General features: G+C 41.8%; 2 protein-coding genes across 3 annotated transcripts; one reads left to right on the plus strand and one right to left on the minus strand.

The window, feature by feature from the left end:
• Positions 1–51: 51 nt before the first annotated feature.
• On the minus strand, positions 52–19,207 carry GNPAT (glyceronephosphate O-acyltransferase). 2 transcript variants are annotated; one of them, XM_048938165.1, is made up of 16 exons: positions 18,962–19,207; positions 16,047–16,235; positions 14,056–14,232; positions 13,299–13,428; positions 9,862–9,989; positions 9,333–9,408; positions 8,581–8,732; positions 8,364–8,494; positions 7,481–7,704; positions 5,007–5,252; positions 4,009–4,088; positions 2,971–3,111; positions 2,009–2,108; positions 1,822–1,915; positions 892–953; positions 52–350 (listed from the first exon to the last, which is right to left on the minus strand). In XM_048938165.1, the coding sequence occupies exons 1-16, from the start codon at positions 19,190–19,192 to the stop codon at positions 307–309; spliced, it is 2,205 nt and encodes a 734-aa protein (XP_048794122.1). In that variant the 5' UTR covers positions 19,193–19,207; the 3' UTR covers positions 52–306. The 2 variants fall into 2 exon arrangements, with proteins under 2 accessions (XP_048794122.1, XP_048794121.1); XM_048938164.1 differs by having other exon boundaries at positions 16,047–16,238.
• C2H1orf131 (chromosome 2 C1orf131 homolog) lies at positions 19,174–26,414 on the plus strand. Its single transcript, XM_048938176.1, has 7 exons — positions 19,174–19,306; positions 19,427–19,728; positions 22,703–22,759; positions 23,523–23,618; positions 24,327–24,413; positions 25,406–25,455; positions 26,096–26,414. The coding sequence occupies exons 1-7, from the start codon at positions 19,246–19,248 to the stop codon at positions 26,223–26,225; spliced, it is 783 nt and encodes a 260-aa protein (XP_048794133.1). The 5' UTR covers positions 19,174–19,245; the 3' UTR covers positions 26,226–26,414.

The raw sequence follows: 26,414 nt of genomic DNA on the forward strand, positions 1-26,414 counted from the left end.
AAAACGGATTCGAGTCTCCATTACCGTGCACTTCTCTTTAAATACGTATCCAAAAAAAAAAAAAACAAAAAAAAAAACCATTTAATCAATTTAAAAAACAACAAAACACAGTGAGTATACAAATCAACTGCAACCCTCAGTGGCACCGTCTCTCAATGGCAGCACGAAGCAGTCCCGCTGAAGCGCACACACACACACTCACACATTCCCTATGGCCCGCCCCACGTTCCTGCAGGGCTTCCGAGCGCACTGAAGGGATGCGGCCTCGGTCGGTGCTGCCTTAGCGGGCGGGTGGAGCTTCGGTACTCAGAGCCGTGCAGCCATGGGCTTCTGTACAGGTGTTCTGGCATCTGGCAAGGAAAGCAAAAAGCTCAGAACAAAAGACTATAATAAAACTATTTGTTGGTCTGTTTTCTTCAGACATTGGGTTGTGTGATGTTTCAAATAGAGAAGGCTCGATATTAGGACTAAGTCCTTCTCAGGAAGAGCTCTGAGGCTCTGCAAAGGGCTGCCCAAGCAGCTGGTGGAGTCACCATCCCTGGAGGTGCTCAAGAACCACGTGGATGTGGCACTGAGTGACACGGTTAGAGGGCATGGTGGGGTTGGGCCAATGGTTACACTTGATCTCAAGGGTCTTTTCCAACCTTAATGGTCTTTTACTACCTTAATGGATCTATAACAGATGTTCAAAGCTGCACAGGAAGTACTATTGCAGAAAAAAGAAACCGAACCGAAAAAATACCACCTGTATTTCTGTACAGATAAACATGAGAAATGATTAGGAAAAATAGTTAAGGAACAGCTGGAAATATTGCTAGGTCCAGCATATGCTCATTGTCCAAATTCATGTACAAGTCAAGAAGCTTTTCAAACAAATCAGACATCACTTACCAAACACATCCAGGATTTTATGGATAGCCTCCTGATTTACACTGTAGGAGAATCCATTGGACCTATGGTTCAAAAACAAAACCACGCAACTGTTTTTTTTCAATGATTATTTCTTATTTGTTAGAAATGACTAAAACAATCATAAATTAATCATATCTTTCATCCTGCCAGCAAAATTATTCATTGTTAGGGCATGGTAGACTTTTAAACAAACTGTGCTCAAGGATTGTTTTGGTTTCTTTATCCTTCTTCATGGTTACATTCCCCATGTCTCTCTTCCTGTTCTCATTAAGGATAACTGCAGTAAAAGAATATTTGCTTGTTTGTTTTTAATAATACTATTTTCAAGACTCTATCTCTGAAACCATATATCTGAAATCTTCAGCTGATCTCAAAATCTGCTGCACTCAATTTGTTCCATTTATTTAAAAGGGGAAGAAAAGGAATCAAAAATCCATCTAGCGCAGTGACATTTGAAAATGAAAATCAAAATATTTGAAAAGTGTTTCCAATTAATACTTGCACTGCCTGGTGAGCCTTATTATAAAACACAGAATAACTATTCCTTCATTAAAAATAAGCAGGATTGTTCTATTTGCAGATCAAGCCCCTGACAGAAACTTTGAAAACCAAAAAGCACAGAAAGGAGAGTCAGAAGAAGCCCACCAATGGGTTATTAAATTCTGTTGTTGGAGCCCATGGAGCATTTGCACTCTGAGGGGTGGCATCCTGCTTCCACAACCTGTACAGAAAGGAAGAAGTACCTAGGCCTTCACTGCAACCCAAGTACACCCAAATCATGCTTCAGTTGGCTGCTGTTCAAGAAATTGGATGGCTCTTGTTCTGCTTAATACTAATAGCTCAGTCATTAAGAATTTCCAGTAAGGCTACACTTTGTCTTTTATATACCACAGAGCCAATTTGACTCACATTTTCTTCTTCTTCACTGCACCTAATTGCACAAGAGCTGCTAAGGCATTTTTCTGCATGTCAGAAGACAGCGCCTCATAACACTGTGTAGTCCCTACAGAAAAAGCAGAAACACAATTAAAAGTTTTATCACTGCCCATTAACAGGTCACACTTGTAAAATAATACTGCATTACAGCCATACGTACCCTTCTCAAGGAGTTGAAAAACAAAGTTGCGGGCTCCAGGTATAAACTGCTTCTCAGTAAAGGCTTCTTTTGTTTCCTTTGATAGATATCTGAAAATTAACTAAGATTTTAAGAAAAAAAATTAGCACTTCCTTGTGATTGTCAATTGGTTTTTAAGTACAAACAAACATGTCCTTACAAAGTCGTAATATTGTTACACTTTGAAAAGTTAGCAGAGGAACTTACAAGGTATTATTAAATAGCACACCTGAAATTCTTATTACTGTTTAACAAGTGTGAGATATTAAAATAAGATTCAGTATTACTGTAATAGTTACCTTGGACATTAATTCAATGTTTCTGTTCTTGCAATCTAAAGCAGTATAATTTTATTAGAGTGTTATCTGTTTTGCAGATGGGAAAAACCATGCAAGTCAGTACCAATCAGCCTAAGTCAGACACCAGAACACTAACAGTTCCCTCATCTTTCATACGGTTTCATACGTCTGCATTCCTCTCAGCATTACACTGATAATATATCAGAGATTTTAGTCTCCTTTATGTATACATTACTTGTCACAGGAATGCAAGTATTTAGCTGCATTAAAATCTTAGGGAAAAGAATTTAAAAAGATAAGAACCTGTCATATACAAACTCATTTCTGAACCGAGCAGGACAGCCCACAAAAGGAATGAAGTAAGAACTCCCAGTAAGAAAGAGCAATGGAGCCTGCCAGCAGCACACTCCCTTTGAAGCTTGTAAACCCACAATAGCTTATTAGACTACAAGATTGTTTATTGTTTTATTCATTTTGAAAATCCTCAGCCAAAGGTGCAATCAGGCTTCTGAAGAATGGGCACATTACTACTGTTTCTCCATTCTTCCACTCCCCAGCCATTTAGTGCACAAGTATCACTGCACTTGTAGTTTTCCTACAAAACTCAGGATAAAAAAAACCCACAGTTTCTGAAAAACATCATACCTGATAGCCTTCCACAAATGGTCTGAACATAGCTGACAAGAAAGATACTACAACACTTCCTTTGTCAGTAGGGTAGATTTCCTGTTGAGTTGTTTGAATTGCATCACATTTTGTGAGAAGAAAACATCCTTCCTCAAAATCCTGGAAGACAGAAGCACAACTGAATTGTTACTGCATCTAAACAAGTGCAGAGAGCTTTATCCAAAAAACAAACCAACCAACCCACCATAACAAAAACAACAGCAAGACACTATTTATAGCGAGTTGCATCACTAAATGGCATCATATCAGTTACTGGTAGGGTTCTGCAGGGCTCTGTTTTAGGGACAGCCCTCTTCAGTGCTTTCATCAATGCAGGACTTGAAGGTTCATTAAGGAAGCTTAAAAACAGTACTAAATTGGGAGGAGTTGTAAACTCTTTCAGTGGTAGAGAGGCCTTACAGAGAGATCTACAAACTGGAGGGCTGACAATCACCAACCATATGAAGTTTAACAAGAGCAAGTGCTGGGTTCTACAGTTTAGATGGACAACCAGGCAAATATGTATGCAGTTGGGGCATTGAGCACATGGAAAGCAGCCCTGCAGAAAGAGATCTGGGGGCTCTAGCTGACAGCAAATAAAACACAAACCAGCAGTGTGCCCTGGAAGCCCAAAAAGCCAACTATAGCCTGGGGTGCACCAGGCCCAGCTGTCGTGGTTTTGTGATTTCTGTTGATGATATTCCACATCATAACATCATATAAAGCAGTGGGAGTTAAAGAGTTAATGTTCTGGTTCTATGGACTGCCTTTTTTTGGGCATTTTGGTTTTTGGAAGGGAAGGGAGGAGTGGCAACCTGGTGGATTCAGACAATAATTTGCAAGTAGCCGAATGAATACCTATGCTCTGACCTTCTTTTAAGTTCTTCCTCTCACAGATCAAGCAATTATCTCTGCAGGTATTTATCATAAAGCACACATTAAGGTGAGATCCAAAATCAGATGCCATTTTAGTTGTCTGTGCTATTATTATTATTTCTCCAGAAGGGATGTTTTTACCTTCAATGAAATACCAGGAAAGAAGATGAACTCATCAGAGAAAATATCCCTCAAGAAGCTGAAGCTGCTGTAGACTTCCTCTGGGGAAAAAAAAAAAAAAAAAAAAAGATACACTGTTGTTTAAAAATGTAATTAAAAACATGCCATTGAAAAGTCATTTGAACCTTATTTTAGAGGCAATACCCACCTTAGATAAAATTTGGACTGGTCATTCAGAGCACTACGTATATGTACAACGGAAAGCATCACAGTGGAACAGTAAGTACTCAATTCAGTTGTTATTAAAAGGAAGTAATAGGGGACTGTAGATTCCCAGAACATGCATTAAATACCATATAATCAGATGCTGCACAAAGTCAAGGTATATGTTTTGAAATATTACATAATGATACAAGTTCTAGAAAACACTGAAACACTTCAGGAAGAGTACTGAGAAGAAAGATGGAAAACTGGCTGCATCACACGTGACGTTGTAATCTAAAAAGCAGGCCTGCTGAACATGAACAAAACAAGCAAATAAACCACTGTATTACCACCATGAAATGAAGCCTTGCTATAAAAGCAGGAGAGACTTTCAAACATAGCTCTCTTCAACAGGTGAAATATGAAGGTTAATGTTTGGTGTTTTTAGGGCCATTTCACCCTATGGGAGTTTCAGAATGCATACTGCAAACACTCCCAGACACTTAACTTCTAAACCCAATTGCTTCTGGATTGAAGAACAGTGTAAACAAGAATGGGGATCATCTCATCATAACTCTGCTCTCTCAGCAGAATATTCCTACTTTCACAAGTGTCAGGGGGTAAACAAACAAGAAAGTCAAGCAAAATACCACTGTAACCCAACACGTTCGCTTTATGCCATGAGACCTTATTCAGAGTCCCGGCATAACTTTCTCAAGTACCTCCCCCTATCAGCCATGGGAACCTCCCGTTCCTCCTGCCTTTGGTAGAGCAGGGAGCAAAGGCGCTGGGCTCTCCATGCTACCCAAACGTACCTTTCCTGAAGCTGCGTGTCATTTGCAAGGCAAGTGCCACCAGAGATGGACGTACAAACACATTCAGTAACTGGTTTCTGTAGGTACTACACATGAGGATGACCAAAGCCTTCTTAAAGACTACTTCCCCTACGGCTCCATCTTCTGCTCCTTTGTCATTGAGGACCACGTGGCCATCGACGAGGCGCGCAATGTTGGAGTGCAGGGTGAGGCCCGACATAACTGCTTTTTTGGCACACAGATTATCTATCAGGAAAACACAACAGGGAACATACCTCTGTTGAAACTGCCTAAAAGGCACCAGTATTTCATTAAGCTTTATCACAGAGGACAACTATGACATCACTCAGTTAGAAAAACGCTCTCAGCCTAGGCATCGTATGCAATGGAGAGAATAAATTTCAGATAGTTCTGTAATTAGAACTCTTTAAATTCTTCCACTTTCTAACATTGAAATGAAATTCCTTTGTCTCTGGAACAAAGATTCTGAGCCTCCAACTAAAAGGCTAGAATTGTCTGATGGATACATTCATCCTTAGAGAAATACTTTTGTTTAGGCATTTCTAGCACCATAAGTTCTCAATCAGATGAACAAGTCTTTATCAAGTCTTTCCACAGTTTTCTTATACAAGGCATTCCTCATACCAATTTAAGTTCAAAAAATCCTAACATAAGTGCCATTACATGACAAACTTGCTCAAAGAGAAAAGTTGGTATTTAAACCCAAGTTCTATTAAAATCCTTTTAAGATGCCTTAAGCAAGGAACTCTGTGGATTTCATGGTTTTCTCATTTCTTTTTAAGGGATAAAGTCCTTCAAAGGCAGATATGAGCTTTGCAATACTTTGGTAGGACTTCCTTTTGACAGAGTAACACATCACAGACAGAGAACAGCATCTCAAGTCTTGAAATACACTTCTGTTTTTAAACTATCTTCTTTAAACATGACTTCCATTGAATGCAATGCATTTGAACAGTAAAGAAATAATAAAAACTAAAATGAACACAAAAATACAGTTTACACCATCACAGCAATACAGGCATATCAAATCAATGCCATCTTTCACAAAAACATGTATTTCAAATTCTTTCCCACTGCCCTTCATGTGGAACCTCCTTGCACCTTATTCATTCCTTTGGCTAGTGTATTCCAGCTTTGCCATCATTTTCACAAGACTCTCAGCATAATAAGAACCAGAGGTGTGACTGAGTTATTTTGCAGCTCCCATTTTTAATATATTGCAACATATAAAAAAATATTCTGCCTGTAACAACCAGCCCTCATGATATGAGGAGAAACAGCTGGCTGTCTGGAGATGGAAGAATGGACTGGATGCATGCACTTGCTTGTCTTAGTGATGCCTTCAAATTAACCTTTTAAAACATTTATTCTTTCAAATTATTGCCAAAGAAAAGCCAACCCACACACATAGCAAATCTTGTTTTGACACAAATGAATACCTACTGCATGGTCAGCACACTCAAAATCTTCACAATTATTGTCTGTATTTCAATGCCTTGCCCATTTTCCATCCCCTGACTACACCAAACTCTACTAAAGCAAAAGCTTATTCATTGTTGCTAATAAAATAAAATAAATAAGCAAACATGAACTCAGCATGTTTTTTTGCTTTACTGTGCAATCGGATTCTGAACAGTGTTTTAACATCACCATGAAATTCTTCCTTTCACAGTCTGGCAGGAGCAGACTTCATTTGTATTCACTACAATGAAGATCCCTGAAAGGAGAAGTGCTATTTTTGCAGAAATGTCAGAGTTCTGTTATTACTCTGGTGTGCTCTTATTTCTCTATCTAATACTGAGAGGAATCCTTGATTATGACTACAGAAGCAAAGATCCATAGTTGAAATATACTGACAGCGGAAAAGGTGAATGTATTTGCATCACATTTTCTTTGCTGACTTTCTCACTTATGTCCTGAGGCTCCACATCATCTGCATCACACTTTGGCTCACAGAGAGATGTTTAAAACAGTTGTTCAGAAAAGGAAGAAGAAAGTTTGGATTTTATGTCCCATGTTTGTTCAGGCTAGTTCTTTGTCACAGTATCAACTCTTAGTCAGTGTCATGCCACAAACGTTGCATTTTACTCAGTTACCCTTGCAGAACAGGTAACTGCCTGTGAATTATATAGGGTTCAGAACAATACTAGGCAAACCTTAGTGCTTAATATAAACAGCTTACAATTTCCCCCTTATTCCATAGTTATGGAAATAACAGTAAGATACCTCCCTTGCATCAGTCTAACTGTCTTTCAAGGTAGCATATTCTACAGCCCAAGACAAAGCCCTATATACATTTGTGTCATTTTTGGCTTATGCTAAAATCCATTTTAGCAGCACTCAGCACCTACGAAAACAATCTGTAACGTTGTCACCATACACTGCTTTCAGGAAAATATTATCTATCCTTCACAAACAACAAAAGGAATAGAAATAACACTTTCAATGCATACCAGGCCACTCAATGAATCCTCCAAAAGTCTGAGTTAAGCCTTTGAGCCACACAGTCTTCTCTATTAGAAGTTCAAAATCCATGGCAGGCAAATTCTGGAGCAGAACAGCAGCAACTAGCACCCACGGGCTCAAAACCATGTTTTCTATTTGCAGGAGTTCCATTTTATAAGCTACATCACTGACAAATTCTTGAATATCTTCAGTTGGCTTTTGTGGAAGATGCCTGAAAAAAAAAAAAAAAAACAACCACAAAACAGTGCAGTTCAAGGTTAAAAAGCTTCAACATCTAGAATATACATCACACTCTTCCTTATTTCTCTTATGTATCGCTCCCAGATCCTAACATCTGCAGGGCAGTTCTTTGCACTATGTAGTACAGAGCAAAACATCAGTAGATTCACAACATTTGAATCAGAACTTTGTATTGATGTTGTACACTTGCTATCCTCAAAATAAACAAACTAAAAAACTACATCTTATATATCAAATTACACAATCACCACATCCAGTCGTAGCTCCATCTTCCTTACTACACGATCACATAAGTGCTTGTAATAAGCCAGAAGGGAAAGAAAGGGGAGTTTCTATGTAACAGAACTACTGAATTCTCAGAAAATAGAGCTTTGCCTAGGTCATATATCACAATAAACTTTTGAAATAGGATATCCTCCCCCTAAAACAAAGCAATGGAATTAACAACTTGTTTCAGAGACAGCCAGTCAGAAGCATGATAACCCTGCGCTCAGACAGAACATCTTCACTGAAGTTGATGGGGAGGTGAGAAAGTGAAACAGAAGTAAAACAGAGAGCTACTTAATTATTTCAATATTTTTGAGAATTAAACAAGTGCTTTCCTGCATAAACCATAACAATATTTGGTACCTGGGTACTAAATTATATGGGCATAGATTGATTCTCCCAGAAGCCAATGTTCGAAGTGATACCGGCTGGCCAACATAGATGTGTATGGTACCAAAATTGTCACTGAGGATTCTTCTGGCCTTTAACAACCCCTAAGGAAACAGAAAGAGTAAAAAGCAAATTTTTAGAGCTACATGATGCATATACAACCACTTCTGCTCTTAAGGAACTGACATACAGATGTAGATTCTTTGGGCTTTGGGACTCCTAAGAGTTCATATGCATAAAGAGATTCTTCTAATATCCTCTCATAGCTGATGCTGATGGGAACAAGGTACGTGTCAAAGACTTCACGTTTTAAAAATGGTTCCATCACAATGCTGAGAAGACCTGCGAATTAGATTTAAAAAAATAAAAAAAAAGAAAGAAAGAAAAAAAAAAGTGAGTCCCTTGTCTTTTTTGAGGAAAGAGCAGCAGCAATTTCACTTTGAAAAAGATACATTTATATTTTAGAAACTACTCATAGGTGTGCATCGTTTTTGTTCTCTTTGAGCAAGCAGATGCAGAAGACACTGTCCAAGCTTTAAAACAGAAGGTGAACATAAGCAATAGATTTGCACAGCTATTTGTGCTCTTTTCAAAAGTACTGCTCTGCTCTTGTACATCTCTTTCTAAAGATTCCCTATGGCTTTTACAAAGAGTTAACCTACAGTTTTTCTGAGGTGGTAAGGGAATGCCTGTTTTCCAGAAAGAAAAGAGGGGAGAATTATGCAATTAAGTACACAACTGAAGAGAAAACAGAATGCAAGAGACACATATTGATCTTCTTTATATAACTTTGGAACTTTAACTGTAGTATTTTCCATTGCTCACAGACCTCACCAGTTTCCCACCACTTCAACACCTCTTCCTGCCTGAAGAACTTAAGAACACAGCCACTAATGAAAACACTGATCACCATAAAAGGTTCCAAGTTTTTAAGAAACTTACCAAACTTTGGAGTCAGAGTCTTAGCAGTACGGCTTCTAGTTCCTTCAAGAAAAAACTCAATTGGGGCATAGCCATTCTTCAAAAGTAAAACAAACAAAAAGCTGGTCAGAAAAACAAAAACATTTCTTCCTTACTGCCTACAAATAATTTAAAGTACTTAAAACATAAGCAGATTTTTTTTTTTTTAATGGAAGCCATGCCACCTATAACCTCAGTCATTTCAAATCTGTATTCATCTATTGTATTTGCCAAACTATGTAGTTTAATTAACAAAAACATTTTGTCTGTCATGTGATATGGGTACACAATCCAAAGCAACTGATAAGCAGCAATTTGTTAACTGCCCACTGCTGAACTGCAGTAACAGCACGTGCATGCTCTTCACCAGCATTAACCATGAGGTAAAATGCATTTCCTCCATCAGCAAAGACTTCAATTTTATGCCCACGATGTCACACTTATTTTAAGTGAATCATTGCAATAGAGTATTTCTTAAACGTACATTTTGAGAGCTCAATAATGTATTTACCCTTAACATAGTTTTTACGTATTCAGCAAAAACTGCCCAATAGAGCCTGTTGCCACCGAAAGAACGTCGCATAAAAAAGGCACCTGCTCTTCGTAGCAGCTCACCAACTATCTTCATTCCTAGGAAATCTGAAATACAATCAAACAGAAATCAAATCCACACACAGAGAATTTAATATCTGCTAGCAGAACCAACTACATTCTGTAATAAACTCATTTAATTACCACAATAACAGAGATTTCTCTCAAGGACTCCGTTGTTGCTTGCAATGCTTGCAACACATGACTGGTATGTTATGATATGCTTTCAATTACACATATATATAAATATTAGTAAATAGCATTCATATCAATTTATTTTTTATAATTCAGACATCCAGATTTCAGCCATAATGAGGATTATTTTTTTTCAAGTCCTTTGTCTCACTCATCTCCAGAAAGATCAGTTACCACTGAAAGCATCTCAGAAGACACAAATTAACCTCAGCAATAAACTAACCAATTACGTTACGGTATATCATATAAGAGCCCAGCTCATCAATTTGGGAATGGTAGCATAAGCCAGACAAAATTTTTGATAATTTTCTAGTTTCAAGCAATCCCTCAATGCTTAGATCGTTAAAACCAGGAAGTGCTCAGCAGTAACAAATATTTAGGGGAAGTATTTAAAATGAGTCCACATAGCAACTGGCCATTTGCTGCTTCAGCTTTCCTGTTACCTCAATCAGTAAAACATTTGAGAATGGATATTCAGTCACTAGATATGAAGAAAAAAGATAAAAGGAAATTAGACCCTGGCCAACAATAGCTGCTGTAAGAGCTTTGACTCTTCTTCCCTTATTCTACTACTACCCTCCCTCCCTCACCACAGAACAGACTCCATCCTCTCCTTTACCTCCATCCTCCTACTGCCCAATCAATCCCCCAGCCAGGATGCAGCTGCCATGATCAACACTTTTCCCCACTGCACACTGCCACACCAGGAACTGGGACTCAAAAGCATCTTTTCATGTGCCTCACGCCCACAATACTCCACCAGCTCTGCACTCCACTAAAGAGTCTGTCTCCTCTTTTATAGCCCCTTTTTAGATATTGAAAGGCCACTCTCAGGTCTCCCTGGAGCCTTCTCTTGTCCAGGCTGAACATCCCCAGTCTCTCAGTCTGTCCTTGTAGAAGAGGTATTTTATCCCTTGGATCATTTTTGTGGCCCTCCTCTGAAGGTGCTCTAACAGGCCTATGTCTCTCCTGTACCAAAGAGTCCACATCTGGATACAGTACTCCAGATGAAGCCTCACCAGCACAGAGTAGAGGGGGCTGGATCACCTCATTTGACCTGCTGACCATGCTTCTTTTGATGCAGCCCAGGATACGGTTGGTTTTCTGGGCTCATATTCAGCTTGCCATCCATCACTGCCAAGTTGTTTTTGGCAGGGCTGCACTCCACTCTTACATCCCCCAGCTTGTATTGATAGCAGAGGTTGCCACGACCTGGGTGACAGACCTTGCACTTGGACTTGTTGAACCTCAGGAGAGTCACCTGGGCCCATTGCTCATGCCTGTCTATGTCTCTTTGGATGGCTTCCCATCCTTCAGATGTGTTGACGGCACCACACAGGTTGATGTCATCTACAAACTTGCTGAGGGTGCACTCAGTCCCACTGCTGATGTCACTGATGAAGATGTTAAGGAGCACTAGTTCCAGTACTGACCCCCAGTGAACACCGCTTGTGACTGATCTCCATCTGGACATTCAGACACTGACCACTACTCTCTGGGTATGATCTGATAACCAGCTATCCAAACACAAAGCAGCCCAACCATCAAATCCATATATTTCTAATTTGGAGAGAAGGATGTTATAGGGGATTATGTCTAAGGCCTTACTGAAGTCCTGACAGATGACATCATTGGCTTCCCTTGTGCACTATGCAGCTACACTATCATAAAACACAACAAGGTTGGTCAGGCAGGACCTGTCCTTGGTGAAGCTATGCTAGTTACCCCATGTCACCTCCCTCTCTTCCCTGTGCCTCAGCATACCTTCTAGGAGGATCTGTTCCGTGACCTTCCCCAGCACAAAGATGAGGTGACAGATTGGTAGCTCCCTCTGTCATTCTTTCTACCCATCTTAAAAATGAATGTGACGTGGCCTTTCCTCCAGTCACCAGAGACTTCACCTGATCGCCATGACTTTTCAAACATCATTGAGAGTGGCTTGGCAACTACGTCAGCTAATTCCCTCAGGACTCTGGGATGCATCTCATCAGGACCCATAGACTTGCGGATGTTCAGGTGTCCTCAGGTCCATGCCATAAACCTGACCTTCTCTTATGGTTGGAGAGGCATCACTCTCCCAGTTCCCACCTTCTGAACCAGCCACTCAACAGCTGTGTGCAGAACAGTATCACGCAAAGACTGAAGCAAAAAAAGTTTTGAATACCTCAGTCTTATCCTTGCCTGTTGTTACAAGCCTGTCTGTATTGCTCACAAGGAGGGGTACACCCTCCTGAACTTTCCTTTTCTGGTCGATGTACCCATAGAAGCCTTTCTTATCCTTCTTCGTACCCCTTGCCAAATCCAATTTCAGTTGGGCCTCGGCTATCCCAAACCCATCCCTACACAGCCCAGCAGCACCACTACAGTCCTCTCAAGTTACCTATCCTTGATTCCACTGTGCATTTTCTTCTTGCTCTCCAGTTTGACCTGCAGGTCCTGGTTCAGCCATGCCAGTCTTTTGCCTTCCTTTCCAGACTTCCTCCACCTTGAGGAGAGCTCTCATGCCCTAAGAAAAGCTACCTAAAAAATCTGCCAGCTCTGCTCTGCTCCCTTGACCCTGAGGACATATCTCCAGAGGGTTTTATTGACTAACTCATGAAGAGCTGAAAGCTGACTTTCCTAAAATTAAGCTTCCTGATTTTATTCTCTGCCTGTCCAATATCTCTCAAGAGTGAACTCCATCACTGCAAGGTCACTACAGTTCAGGCAGCCTCTAATCCTGATGTCACCAATCAGTTTCAAGGAATCAGTCACACCACCAACTAGCAAGAGATAATTGGCACTTCATATCAGGCTACTGTGACGGCACTTAAAGCTGTATCAAATGTCACAAAAGGTTCTGTGTACATAGTAACTCTTGGCCAAGCTTTTTTCTGTATCCAGGCAAAGAAAACAATAGAGAAGTCTGCTTCACAACATCTATCTTTTCCCAGCCTTGGGTTACAGGTGAGGTACTTCTGGATGAACTTGCTGTGAAAAAAAATCACTTTGGATTGGACTCAGCACAGAGGAGGGGGCATGACTATGCAAACATCTAATCCAAAGACATTTTAACAAAGAGTATTCGCAACAGAAATTAAATAACTATTTATAGTAGCAGCTACCTGATCCTTGCTACTGGTTCTCCGAATCCTGAAAACACCATTAAAAGAACATACTTGCCTATTCCTGCAGCAATGACAGGCAAAGCCAAGTCATACGTATATAGCAAATAAGACAGCATCAAGAAGTCTACATAGCTTCGGTGACTGGGCAGCAGTACAACTGGGTGCTCTTGAATGGCACGTTGCAACTGAAAAAAGAAATAAGAACAAACTATATTGTTCCAGTATTTACAGAACTGCTGTTGAAACTTGCAGATGCAGATCTTCACACAGCTTAAGAAGAATAGAAGCTCATTTGTTGAGTATAGTTCCTTTGTTCAATTCCTTTGTTCACTTTATATCTTTTTCAACACGGAACCATGGGAAATGTGGAGTAATATTTTCCAGAATAGAACCCTGCTGTTTAAAGGCACCACAGGACTCAAAAAAACAGGGCCACATCATTGCATGAGGGATGTTCTTTCTCAGCATCAAAGTGCATAGCATGAATAATATGTATTTTAAAACCTTAGAAATATTATTCCTTATTGCCAAATACATCTCAAGTGAAGGCCTCCATAATCTGCAAAAGATGCAAGCTTTATATAAAATGTCTCCTTACCATCAGAAGAATTTGAAATATTTTTCTGACTGTTTGCCTCAAATACACATCATCTGACTTTTCTCCTCTTTACTAAGAAAAGAGCAATAAACACAAATGCAGTCTTTTTTAAAGACGTGTATTATTTGTGTTTTCCTAGAAGTGAAGATTGGAGCCTCTGCTTAAGTATCAGTAGGAAAATACTACAGTTTTTGTTTTTTTGAACAGTACTCACTCTCTGCATTCCTTCTTCATTCACACAAACTCTCTGGAACAGCTGTTTAAATATTTTGCTCAGAGTAAAGGCAAAAAATCTGACAGTTCCTAATTGCATACTGTGACCCATCTCATCCAGGATTTCCATGGCTTCTTCTTGAATAATATCAGGCGATTCTCCCATTTCTTTTGCTAACTAAAGAGAAATGAAGCAAACAAAAGAACAATCAGATGTTGCCCCCTTCTCCTTGCCCACACACACTATTCAGTGTGCCACAACAGTTACAGCAGCAGTAATTCTAGAGTTTTATCTGATAGGCATACATCTAATCTTACAGAATCTGTTCAGTGTCAAACAGCATGAGAAAGCCACGTTAAAGCTGAGCTGTCAACAGAGGCTGAGTAGCAACTTTTCTTCCTCGAAAACATACTATCTGAATATTTTAGCCTGTAGCACCTTCAGAGGAGGTTTAAATTCTAAGAATATTTCCTAGATTATTGGTCTGAAGATGGTTGTGTGCAGTTTTCTTTAATTAGTAAAATGAAACTTAAGCTTGCAGAAATACTCCGGTAGATCTCAGAAGTGCATTTGGGTTGGACTTTAAGACTTAACCAAAGAACTTCATTTATTGCTCTGGCAATGGCTAGCTGAAATGCAAACAAAGCACTGTCTCTACCAGCTCTGCATATCAATGTGTTGGGTTTTTTTCCTGTTCTTATGCACATTCCATTTTGAAGTGTTTGTTTTGTGTTTTTTTTTTTTTAAACAGACTTAATAATCATCTATTTATTTAAGAGAAGCTTACATTCCCTTTTAAATAAATATTTAACTGAAAAGTTCATCTTTTGCTGTTATGAAATGAGGCACGTGCCTTTTACTGAACATCAAACAGGAAGAAAGAGGAAGAACGACTGAATAAAAAGCTTCCTAAGCAGCATGGCTCAATTTGGAGGCCAGCAATATTTGCAGTAATCTCTAGCTTGGAGCTGAGGAGCACGCTGCAATGGCAAGATTGCAAACCTCCTTCAACCACTTCACGCTCATCTGACAAATTTCTATCAAAATCATTTTCCATCAGAAAAACAGCACTTAAGAAGAAAACATCACACGAGCATCTTCTGACAAACGCCATGCAAAATATTTTCTTTCAGATAATGCTTTAATGTTTCCAAATTGAAAGGTTTCATTTTTTTTGTATTAAATATTACTTAGCAATTCCTGATAGCAGTAAGACTGAAACATGTAGGTCATGCTTCAGTTTGTAACCTCATAGCAAGCTTTGATGTATCATACCTGACACTGACCATTTAAAAATAAAAATATCTATGGCAGCCACCCACTCTGAACTAACTGAAATATCTTATGCCTGAAATTTATTTATTTGTTTAATACTGAAAATGGGTAATTCTGCTAAGTATTCCTTATTCCAGCCATTTCCAAATATGAGTCAGTTGAATATAAAATATTTTATTCAATACAACGTAGCAGGTGCCCCTCATCTTAAAACAAAAATGCAGACACATCTTACTATTTCTACGTCAAAGAATTGTGTGAAATCAAACTTTCATTTTAGGGAATTTAGCACTCATGATTCCATCGTAAACACATCGCTAGCCTGTAAAATTGCTACAAGACATCCTCAAAGTACAGAAGTGTCTACTAAGCAGAGTGTGTCGTTCATAATGCTGCTCTGTGTCAAGGACAGTGGAGAAAGGGACAAAAAGAGTCAAGCAGGCTGGTTAAGTTGGATAGTGAAGTGTCATATAAGCAAAATCAAAACACTGCAATATAAACCAGATACCTAACAGCTTTAATGGCAACCCTGTGGTAAAACAGTACTTGTCTTTCCTGCCAGAAGAGTGGCTCTCAAGTTACTGATTTAATGGACCGCCTACCAAACTACACCTATGGGGTTTGACAAGGCCAGCAATATTTCTTTTTTCCTGTTGCCACACAGAATTTGCCTGTGTTCAATTTAGTTTGTTTAACAGCTCAGCGTTCAGACTCACCTGCTTGATAACATATTGAACCTGCTCTGATTGGAGAACAACACTTTTAATAGCATTTGGCTTGCAAGGTGAAAGTCCTTTATAGATCACAGGTGTATAACATTTCATTGCATATCTCAAGTCACTGGACAATCGTCTTTCCTCCAAGATATCTTCAAACTCATCTCTTTTCTTTGATATGAGCTCTTTCTGCTAGGAACATACAAATAAATGATGAGACACCATTTGGGGTGATTCAGTGATCTGCTTGGATGCAGTAGTAATATATTAGATGCAAAACTTTTGCATCGTTTGGTTGCTTCACTTTTTCTTTTTTTCTTCTTTTCATATTTCTGTAGTGCCTGCATTCCATACTCTGAGCGCATGAACAATGCACTGCTTGGAACAATGCTGCAATTAGAAACTTAAAAAAATAAATAACTGAACCAAAACAAAAGCAACAAACGTTTCCAACTGCAAAGGTCTCCAGATCACCATATGTCACATTGCTTAATTCTGCCCAACAGGAAGAGGTTTAGGGAACACCTTGGCTTTAAAGCTAAAATGCCTTGCCTCCAGTCTCTTCATGATTAATAGGTATTAGCAGCTTTGATCTCTTCACTTACAGCTGCATGAAAACAATAACAGGAACAACATTATAAGAACACAGTCATCAACAGAAGACAGTAGTATCCCTGCTGCTTTAAGCTGCACCTGAGACCTTGGTGATCTCTTCTGGCTTTCAACAAGCTTGGATACGAAGGTACAGAAAGCATAGCCAGGTAGGAACAAAACAAAAAGCAAAGTACCAGCCACGTGAAGATCAGAATGCAACACAGTGCACAGTACAGTTATAAAGAGAGCACAGTCTCTGAACAACCAACGTCACTGTTAAGCAAGAAAGCATCTAGAACTAGCTGTGGATCCATCCTACTGCAGAAATCTCTTTCACAAAACTCTTCTCCCCCAGACAGCAGGCACGGTCTGTGTTAGAGAGGGATGCCTCCTCTTATCTTCTGTAACAGCACAATCTATGTGAATGACCCTTCAGTCTTTCTAGAACTCATATTGTGTCCTTCCAAACCTCAAAATAGCAGCAATATTCACCAGACAAGCAAAACTCAGTGGAACATAAATATAAAGGTAACAGTTATGATTAAGAGTATTTATTAGAAGAAGATGCTAAAGAAAAAAAAAAAAAACTGGGAGAAAAAAAGTGAAGGATGAAAGGCATTGCTTCCCAGGCTGTTACAGCAACCTTCCCTGACCCCAAGACAAAGGCTTGGCCAGCAAACATCCACCAGAAACGGATAAGCAAAACACTCAGCAGCAGCTAGGTTTTCAGCCCTGGGAGAGGGAGTCAGCTTTCACTGTGCTCAGCGCAGCTATATCAGCAACACTGTCAAAAGCAGCTGACATTTGGAGTGAGCACACACACAATTTATCTCCCAACCATTTGTTGCTACAAGACATTTTGGAAAAACAAAACACCACAAATCAGGAACATCTCCACTTAAGAACCACACACACACACAAAAAAAAAAAAAGCCCTTCAAAACCCCAAATGAATCAAGAGCCAACTTCATTTTATCAGAGAACACAAACCCCTACTATAACGCCTGACATTGTTATATTTTCCCCCATACGCTACAGCCAGGTTTTGGTACCATCCTTTACTGTATCAGTACTTGGTAGTTCATCTCACTTTTCTCTCCAGTATCATAGTTCAGACAGCTGTCCCATAGTAATTGCAAAACCACCCTCTACACAGACTTTTTAAAAAGTCATAGGTTTAAGCTCATACATGCTATATTAAATGTAGGCCCACATCCATTTAAAAGCTTTATTATTTTTTTTCCTATGTAGTGTAGAATTAAAGTTTTCAATCTTTCTTCATCCACAGCTTTCATCTAGCTGATGTCACACAAGTGCCAGGGAAGCCATAAGCTGACAAGGAGTCTGGAGATAGTTTGTGTCAATCATCTGTGGCCTTGACACCTTGTAGCAACCTTTCTAAAGACAAATAAAACAGAAGAAAACAAACCACTTTTGGAAGAAAAGAGAAGAGAAACTCAGCTCTGGTAGCATCAGCCACACCAGCAGCAGCTGTGCTTCTGCAGCCATTAACACAAGAGCACGTCGTGGATGACGGAGGCTGTACAAAGCCACAGCTAATGGAGAAGTCACCTGTCTGCCACTTCCGTTGATTTCACATTTCCAGATTTGATCTACAATTGCTACCCTTCCATGCTTTCATGTCCCAGTCTAACGTGACACGGAGGGAGTGGAAAGAAATGCTCCTCTCGCACCGCACAGACAAACTGCTGCTTGGATTCACCTGCAGGCTGGCAGAGACACACTTAGAGGATACGCAGCTGAGAACCCTGGAACCAGAGAGCTCGCTTCTGTACGCGGTTATTCCCACGCGCCTAAAGCACGGAGCGGAGTGGGGATGCCGCAGCTTTCCACGATCCTCAGAACACAACAGGAGCGCACTTGGGTGCACCGGGGACAGCGGCACAGCGTCAGGGAGATACAGCAGTGCCGTTCAGGAACCCGAGCTGGAACTACGAGCCATATCCCTCTTTTCAACCCTTCGCCCCAATCCTAGCGAGAGGACAGGTTTAATACCCCACATCTCAATCTCCTCAGGGAAAAACGGGGACGGCGAACTCCCTTTCAGTGACACAACACGGGGCAGCCCGCTCTGTCAAACCCATCCATGTGACAGCTCTCTAACAGCCACTTCAGCCGAAAACTCGCCAGCGGCAGCACGCTGCTGCCCAAACGCTCCGACAGCCGAACCCGGGGACAGCCGCAGGCCTTCCCTCCCGCCCTGACCGGCACCTGCTGCCCGCCCGCAGGCCCCGCCCGAGCCCCACTTCAGATCGAACGCGGCCCGTACAGGCGGCGGCCCCTCTCCCCACGCCGCCTACCGAGAACATGGGCGTCCCTCGCCGCGCCCGCCCGGCCGCCGTCGCTACCGCCGCCGCCATGGCTCTGCGAGCGCCGCCGCGTCTCGCCGCGCCCTGCTCGGCCACCCTACCCCGTCGCTGCGGCGCCCTCCGCTGCGGCGCCCATGGCCCCGCGCCGCCCCGGCCCGGCTGCCCGGCGCGCTGAGGCGGGCGCGGGGGAGGGCGGGGGCACAGCGCCGTAGGCGGCGCCATCTTAGGGGCGACGGGAGCCGCTCGGGTTCAAGCGGCCTTCCGCTCTGAGCGCCATGGGGTCGCGGGAGCCCTGCCGGCGACTGGAGGCGGTGCTCGGCGCTCTCTACGACTTGGGTGGGTGAGCAGAGCCGAAAGGAGATTTGAGGGAGGGAGGGCTGCGGGAAAAAGAGCCGCGGGAGGGAGGGCCGCTCGCTGCGACGCGAAGTTGACCCGCGCACGTGTTCTGCCGCGCAGGTGACGAGCCCGGCGTCCGGGGCTCGGCGGGGGACGGCGATGCTAGCGAGGCGGCGGCGGAGGAGGAAGAGAGCCGGGAAGTGCAGCCGACAGCCCCGAGCGATGCTGGCGGGGCGGAGAGAGGGAGGCGCGGCGCCCGCGGCTTCTTCGGAGGGCTGCGGGAGGAGATGTGCCGCACCGCCCCGCCGCCGCCGCCCCACGGCGCGCCGCCCCCCGCCCAGGTGGAGGTGGTGGTGTTCCGCGCGAGGAAGAGGAAGGCGCGGCCCGACCCCGCTCCGGCGGCGCCCGGCGGCGGCACTCAGGTAGAGCCGAGGCGGGGGAACCTCCGGGCTGGGGGCTCTGTCCCAAAACTGCCCTGCTCTGTTGGTGCTGCTGCAAAACGAGAAAACCTCAGCTACCGACAAAAATGTGCTGCCCTCCGTTAAACAGGAGCGTGGGTGGTGAAATTTCTTTAAAGCACAGATTTATTTATTATTATTTTTTTTTCCCCTCCCCCTAAAGCCACGCCAGAGACTTTACATTGAGGGACAGGGATGCGCCTTTGTGGGTACAGCAGAAAGCAAGCAAGATCCCTAGGTGCTTGCCTGGTTTTGTTGTCTCTGCCCTCTACCATCATAACGCAGTAACTCCTGCTCCAAGCATCTCCCCTCCACCAGTACAGGTGCCTACAAGTCCCAGACCCCTCCCCGGATACCCAGCTAATGACAGCCAGCCCTGCTGGCAGGTTAAACAGGGGTAAGTGCAGTCTGAGAGGTAATGATTATGCCAGAGGAGGTTCAGGTCAGATATTAGGAAAATTTTCCACTCAGAAAGAGCAGTGAGGCACTGAAAGGGGCTACCCAGGGAAGTGATAGAGTCACCATCCTTAGAGGTTTTGAGGAAACATGTGGCTGTGGCACTGAGGTACACGGTTAGTGGGCATGGTGGGCATGTGTTGGTGGTTGGGCTAGGCTGTCTTAGTGGCCTTTTCCAACAATTAGGATTCTAAGACCAATGGCTTTTTCTTCTGATTTCAAAAGATCTCTGATTAAGTATTTTGCATTGGAAACAGAAAAGTAAATCCCAGAGACATAAATAAACCCATCCATGTGGCTGCCAATGCAGTACAAAACGTAAACACCCAGCTTGCCAGTTCACCAGCTTGCCAGTGGCTATGCTTTTACATAAATATGTTTATTACTTCAAGCCAAACACAAGGCTTAGCCTCTAGCAGTGTCCTACAAATAAAACAGGCAGAAAAGCCTCTTAACTGTTCCTCTGCCTCAGTGTTTCATGTGTTGCCCTCACCTCGTGGGTGTGAGGGGCCTGCAGGTCACCAACAAGCAAGGAGCACCTTGGGGGGCTTGCACTGGGTATCTTATGGAGGGAGTGTCTTGTAGGCATTAGGTCTCAGGCTCCTGATTGGTTTATGGGCACCCAGTGTCCTCACACTACCAAAAGCCAGGGCATGAAGAGAAAGGTGATCTTGAAGGTCTTTTCCAGTATGAGCAATTCTATGATTCTATGGGCCTGTCTGGAAGTTACCATGCCTTCCACAGTGGGTAGAAGTCTACCATGGGTCAGCATTGTAGTGTTTCTCTGGCAGTTTGCCTTAATTTGCACTTATAGCCATAACATCAGAAGTCCAGTTCTAAAATAAGATCTAATGGGCGTTTGATGAGGCTCACCACTATGGAAGCTTGACATGGGACTGGGGATCTCTAGAGAGTGAACTGAGCAGTTGGTTAAACTCTTTTTTTTTTTTTTTTTTTTTTTTGTGTGTGTGTGTGTATGCGCTTTTTCCAGTATGGTTTCCTCCAAAAGCTGTGCCAGATTTTCATTTTCTTATGCTTTTTTTGTTTGTATGTTTTTCTGCCTGTAAAAGCAGACCTGTTAGCCCTGTTAATGAAATGCTCTGTAGGCAACCAGTTTTCATTACGATATAGATTGCCAGACTACATACAGCTTTGCAGAGCTAGAAGACATCTGGCTTCGGTGTATGCAGGGGGAAGCTGTGCTTTGATGTAGCCTGAGTCCATTGCTGGACTAAATGTGACTAAATATTCTAGAGAGCAATAGAGACTTTGTACTGAGTGTTGCCACCAGCTGTTAGTACACAAAGTTACCTCTCTCCAAGTCCAAAGCAAAATAACTTCAAGTTCTTATTGTATCCTGCTTTAGCAGTTTTGAGACAGATTTTGAAATGAAAGTATTCATGATGCATAGCACTTTTTAAAACGTTGGCACTTTCAAAAACGTTGTTTAAACTTGAAACTATAAAAATTAATTGAATTTATTATTTTGTCTGTTTTTTGTCTGAATTATGTAACTCTTGGAAAGCATTAGCTAATAATGTAGACAGTGAAGTGCAGGACAAAGCTATGTATGTTCTGTGATATAATGGCGCCCTGTAAATTTTGCAAGGCCGTTCCAATACGACCTCATAATATCTTCATACTTAAAATGCTACTGACACCCTCTTACCTTGATTTATTAAAAGAGAAAGCTGGAAAAAGATGCGTCTGGAAGGTTTCATACTCTTCCTTGCCACCCATTTTAGCATTTCACTGCTTTCAAATTGGTTTTATTTATTATATTCACAGAATCACAGAATTGTAGCGGTTGCAAAGGACCTTCAGGGATCATCAAGTTCAACCCCCCTGCCAAAGCAGGTTCCCTACACCAGGTTGCACAAGTAGTTGTCCAGGCGGGTCTTGAATATCTCCAGAGAAGGAGACTCCACCACCTCCCTGGGCAGCCTGTTCCAGTGCTCCGTCACCTCACCGTAAAGAAGTTCTTGCGCACATTTGTGCGGAACTTCCTATGCTCCAGTTTCTGGCCATTTCCCCTTGTCCTGTCTCCACTCACCACTGAAAAGAGTCCGGCCTCGCCATTCTGCCCCCACACCTCAGATATTTATAGACCTGGATCAGATCCCCTCTCAGTCTCCTTTTCTCAAGGCTGAACAGACCCAGTTCACTCAGCCTTTCCTCATAGGAGAGATGCTCCAGGCCCTTCACCATCTTTGTGGCCCTCCACTGGACTCTTTCCAAGAGATCCCTGTCTTTTTTGTACTGGGGAGCCCAGAACTGGACACAGTACTCCAGATGAGGCCTCACCAGGGCAGAGTAGGGGGGAGGATCACCTCCCTTGACTTGCTGGCCACACTCTTTTTAATGCACCCCAGAATGCCATTGGCCTTTTTGGTCATGAGGGCACACTGCTGGCTCATGGCCAACCTGTCGTCCACCAGGACACCCAGGTAAAATTCAATTAAATGTTTTGTTTTCTTCACAGACCAGAACAGTGGCTGAAAAGAAAAATGTGAACAAGCAAGAATTTAACTTCGAAAAAGTAAGTCACTAGCACCTACCTAATCTCAGTGCTTCATTGTGCAGGTGTGCATGTATTTATATGCTTGGGAAAGCTACAGTGAAATTACTGAGAAGCATTGCTGGAAAAGGTTGTCTTTTGCAGGTGAGGATTTCCTAATGTGTAATTTTGGTGTAATGTGCAGTGCTGGAGGAGGAGCGAGTTAGAGAACATATTGTAGCTCCTTGGCTTTTCTTTCTAATCTTTCACTGAAAAATCAAGGAAGTTCACTGCATGTTAGCTGGGTAAAGCTATGTGAGTACCCATAATGTGTTGCATATGGTATTTTAGGCCTATGTTGTTAGTTATGAATTTTTGATCTCGTATGGGGAAAAAAAAAAAAAAAAAGTGCTTCTCACTAGTTAATGGCATTACAGCCAAGGAATTGGAATGCTCTGTAAATGCTAGATCTTGTGAGTAGCATGTCGTATTGCTTTGGTGTGTACAGCACAACACAACTCACTTTTCTGCAAAGCACCTCCTTCCCACATATCCAGTTTTATGTGAAATGAACAGAAACAGTTACTGACCCTCTGTTAGTCCTCACTGTCCAGAGATTAGATAAACAGTGGTCAACTGTTCTGCAGTATAGTACAAAACTCCATTTCCATTATTTTATAGCATACTGAAATCAGATATTAGCTAAGGTGTCTCTGGGAATATGACTTCGTTGTGATCTGTCAAGGGTTATTTTACAACAAACTGGACAATTACAAAATGCTCGCAATTTTCTGTGATGTTTTAGGCTCGTTTGGAAGTGCACAGGTTTGGAATCACTGGCTATGAGAAGCAGGAGCAGCGTCTATGGGAACGGGAACGTGCAATCATGCTGGGAGCCAAGGTAATTCTTGCTCATTTTGTGCTGGGAGGTGACCCAACTGTTACAATGCAGGGAAAGTGTAAGAAACACTGTGAGGTTTTGGTATCACTTCTTTAAAACACAAGATGCCGTTCTCCACCCCTTCTTTCACCTCATGTTTACTTTTACGTTTTCTGTTGAGTCTGGTCAGTTTTCTGTAAACATCTGGAAAATTAATATTTTTGTGTTCTCAGACATATTTAGGTGAAATAGGACTGATTTAGGACTGAATAGGAAAACAACATTTACTGATTATTTTTTTTATACAGACCTTTCAAAACTGAACAGCTAAGAGGATAGACTTGCTTTTATAAAGATCCATTTTCCCAGTGATTTGACAATTAAGAATTTTTCAGTTTTATTTATCACCAGCAGTATAAAAGGGGGAAAACGTAGTTTTTCTAAGTCTTCTTTGATGATGGGATGAGGGTATGAACTTTCCAGGTTTAGTGTTATTTTGGAAACCTTGTAGATCTGTTACACATTATAAACATCTTTCCCACCAAGAAATACATTTTTACCATGTGTCTGCTTTACAGTCCTTAAGTCCTTTTCCTCTCATCCTAAGGAAAATAAACTATTACTTCTGCTTACCCACCACCTGAAAAATAATTTCCATGCAAGTGTGTGAATATTTTTGAATCTATTTGAAAATTTCAGCAGAGGTATCACTCCCAATCTTTATTACAGCCTCCCAAAAAGGAACACATCAACTACAAGAAATACCAGGAGAAAATGAAGGTGAAGAAGACAACAAAGGATGATGATAAGGGACAGGTTTGTGTGACATTTTGTCTATAAAAAGTCAACATGTAAGATCTAGCCCAAAAGCCTGATAATGCCTCAGGCACAGGAGGAGTGCCTGAGTTTGACACCTGCTGCTCTCATGAGGTGAGCTTGACTCCAGCACAACTCATCTCACCAGTCAGAGCTTGTCATGTGCAGTAGGAAGGGTACAGAATTCAAACTGTGCTGTGGTGGGTTTCAGTGCCCTATCTGTGGAGAATGGTAGATTGATGATGCAAAATAAGCAGTTTTTCTGTGTTTTGGTTTTGTTTTTTTTTTTTTCCAAGGGAAAAAAAAAAATTGGTCTCCAATTAATGTTTGTTGCATTTTATCTAACCACGGGAAGCCAGATGTTCAGCTGGTTTTATATCAGTGCAATTCCATCTAGGATCTTGCTCATTATTTAAAGCGAGGGTGAGGTTTGTGTTGCATCCATCCTCTAGCATGGTCCATCTGGCCCCAAGCCTGTTCTCTGCCTGTGCTGTAGGTGGGAGCAGGCTGCCAGGCAGGTTTCTGCTCCACCAACTTGTCTTTTGCCACCTTCTTTTCAGGGGACCTATTTCTCCTTTATCACGTGGCTTAAAGCACACCCAGCTTATGACCAAACACTGGCAAACCCTGTCATCTGACAGTGTGCTCAGTCAGGCAGCTAGATGTACTTGCCTGCTACTAAGTAGATCTTTTGACTCAAGGATCTATCTCGTACCCCTTGTGTGGCTGGATTTGTGTGCCCTTACGTGGCAGGGGTAGCATTTTGGTCGTGGGTGGACTGTGCTTTCCACAAGGTGACAGGAAGAGCTCTGGGCATAGTGCCCTGTGAGGCATTGCATCATTTGTCCTATCAGAAGGTATCCCAACCTGTTTTCATGCATCTGGTTCAGTGAAGCAAAAACAACTGGATGTTGTGTGTTTGGGGGAGGGGGGGGTGGTTAGCCAAAAAAAACCTGTTCCTTTGCCATTAAAATAGGCATCTTTAAACACAGGTACATAAAGGTGATTCTCTGAAGAAGAAGAAGAAAGACTTGAAGGAGAGGTGAGAAATTTTTAATGCTGTTATGTTTCTTTGATATAGTCTTGCTGATGTATTATCCCTACGTAACCATGCGTAACAATTTAATACCATATGAGAATTTTTCAAACTGCAGAATTCTCGTTGCAAAATGGTGACCTTGTTCCATGTTTAGCAGTTTCAGAGGCTTTAGTTAAGCAGCCTCAGTGAAAAGATGTCAGTTCTGCCCTGGTGTGTTTAAGATGACAGCTAGGATGGATGGAAATCCCTGTGTGGGGAGCCAGGATGTGACGTTCGCTCAGAGTATTTGCCCTGAGAAACAACTTTTGCAAAACAACAAGGTACAGCAAATAGAGGCTTGAAAAGTACAGTGACATTGTTAATTATAGTGTAGCAGGCTAGCTGAAATGTGAGACACTTTATCTTCTTTATCTGAAAATCTTTGTTTTCAAATGTTTCTTTTAATGTAGTTCATTCTGTAATGTGCTGCAAGTTTTGACCAGTAACACAGGTAATAAATGTTCTGGGATCAATACATGCTCTAATTTGGTATTCCATAATATGAATGCTGACTGCATAAATAGGTGATAGTTTTCAATGTATTGAATGTTTTAATGAGTTTCTGGTGTTTCTCTTGATTCATTTTCCTTCGTTACTATTTCAGAAAGGCCAAAAGGAAGAGATCGGTGCCCAGCATTTGGCCTGCAGGACAAGTTGGAAAATTCAGAGATGGGACCTTGATTCTACAAAGCGGTGACATAAAGAAAATTAAATCAACTAAAGTTATCAAATGAACTTATGATACCAAATGAAATGGATGAAAAGCATTAAAGCAGAACTCCTGTTGCCACCAGAAGAGACTTACATAAGCCTTGCCCTGCCACCGTGTCCTAATTCATTTACCTTTTTTTTTCTTGCAGGGTTTTCTATCTCCTGTTCTTGAGAGAATATGACAATTTACCATTTTATAAATAAAAGAAAGA

The sequence above is a fragment of the Lagopus muta genome, chromosome 2 (assembly GCF_023343835.1).
Source record: "Lagopus muta isolate bLagMut1 chromosome 2, bLagMut1 primary, whole genome shotgun sequence".
Taxonomy (NCBI): domain Eukaryota; kingdom Metazoa; phylum Chordata; class Aves; order Galliformes; family Phasianidae; genus Lagopus; species Lagopus muta.

Coding starts and splice junctions, on each gene's coding strand:
- GNPAT (XM_048938164.1), bottom strand. CDS start 19,192: ATGGCGCCGCCTACGGCGCTGTGCCCCCGCCCTCCCCCGCGCCCGCCT. Junction 14,233..16,046: donor TTCAATATGTTATCAAGCAG/GTGAGTCTGAAC, acceptor ATTTCTCTTTAG/TTAGCAAAAGAAATGGGAGA. Junction 1,916..2,008: donor TTTTCAACTCCTTGAGAAGG/GTACGTATGGCT, acceptor CTTTTTCTGTAG/GGACTACACAGTGTTATGAG.
- C2H1orf131 (XM_048938176.1), top strand. CDS start 19,246: ATGGGGTCGCGGGAGCCCTGCCGGCGACTGGAGGCGGTGCTCGGCGCT. Junction 24,414..25,405: donor AGGATGATGATAAGGGACAG/GTTTGTGTGACA, acceptor CTTTAAACACAG/GTACATAAAGGTGATTCTCT. Junction 25,456..26,095: donor AAGAAAGACTTGAAGGAGAG/GTGAGAAATTTT, acceptor TTACTATTTCAG/AAAGGCCAAAAGGAAGAGAT.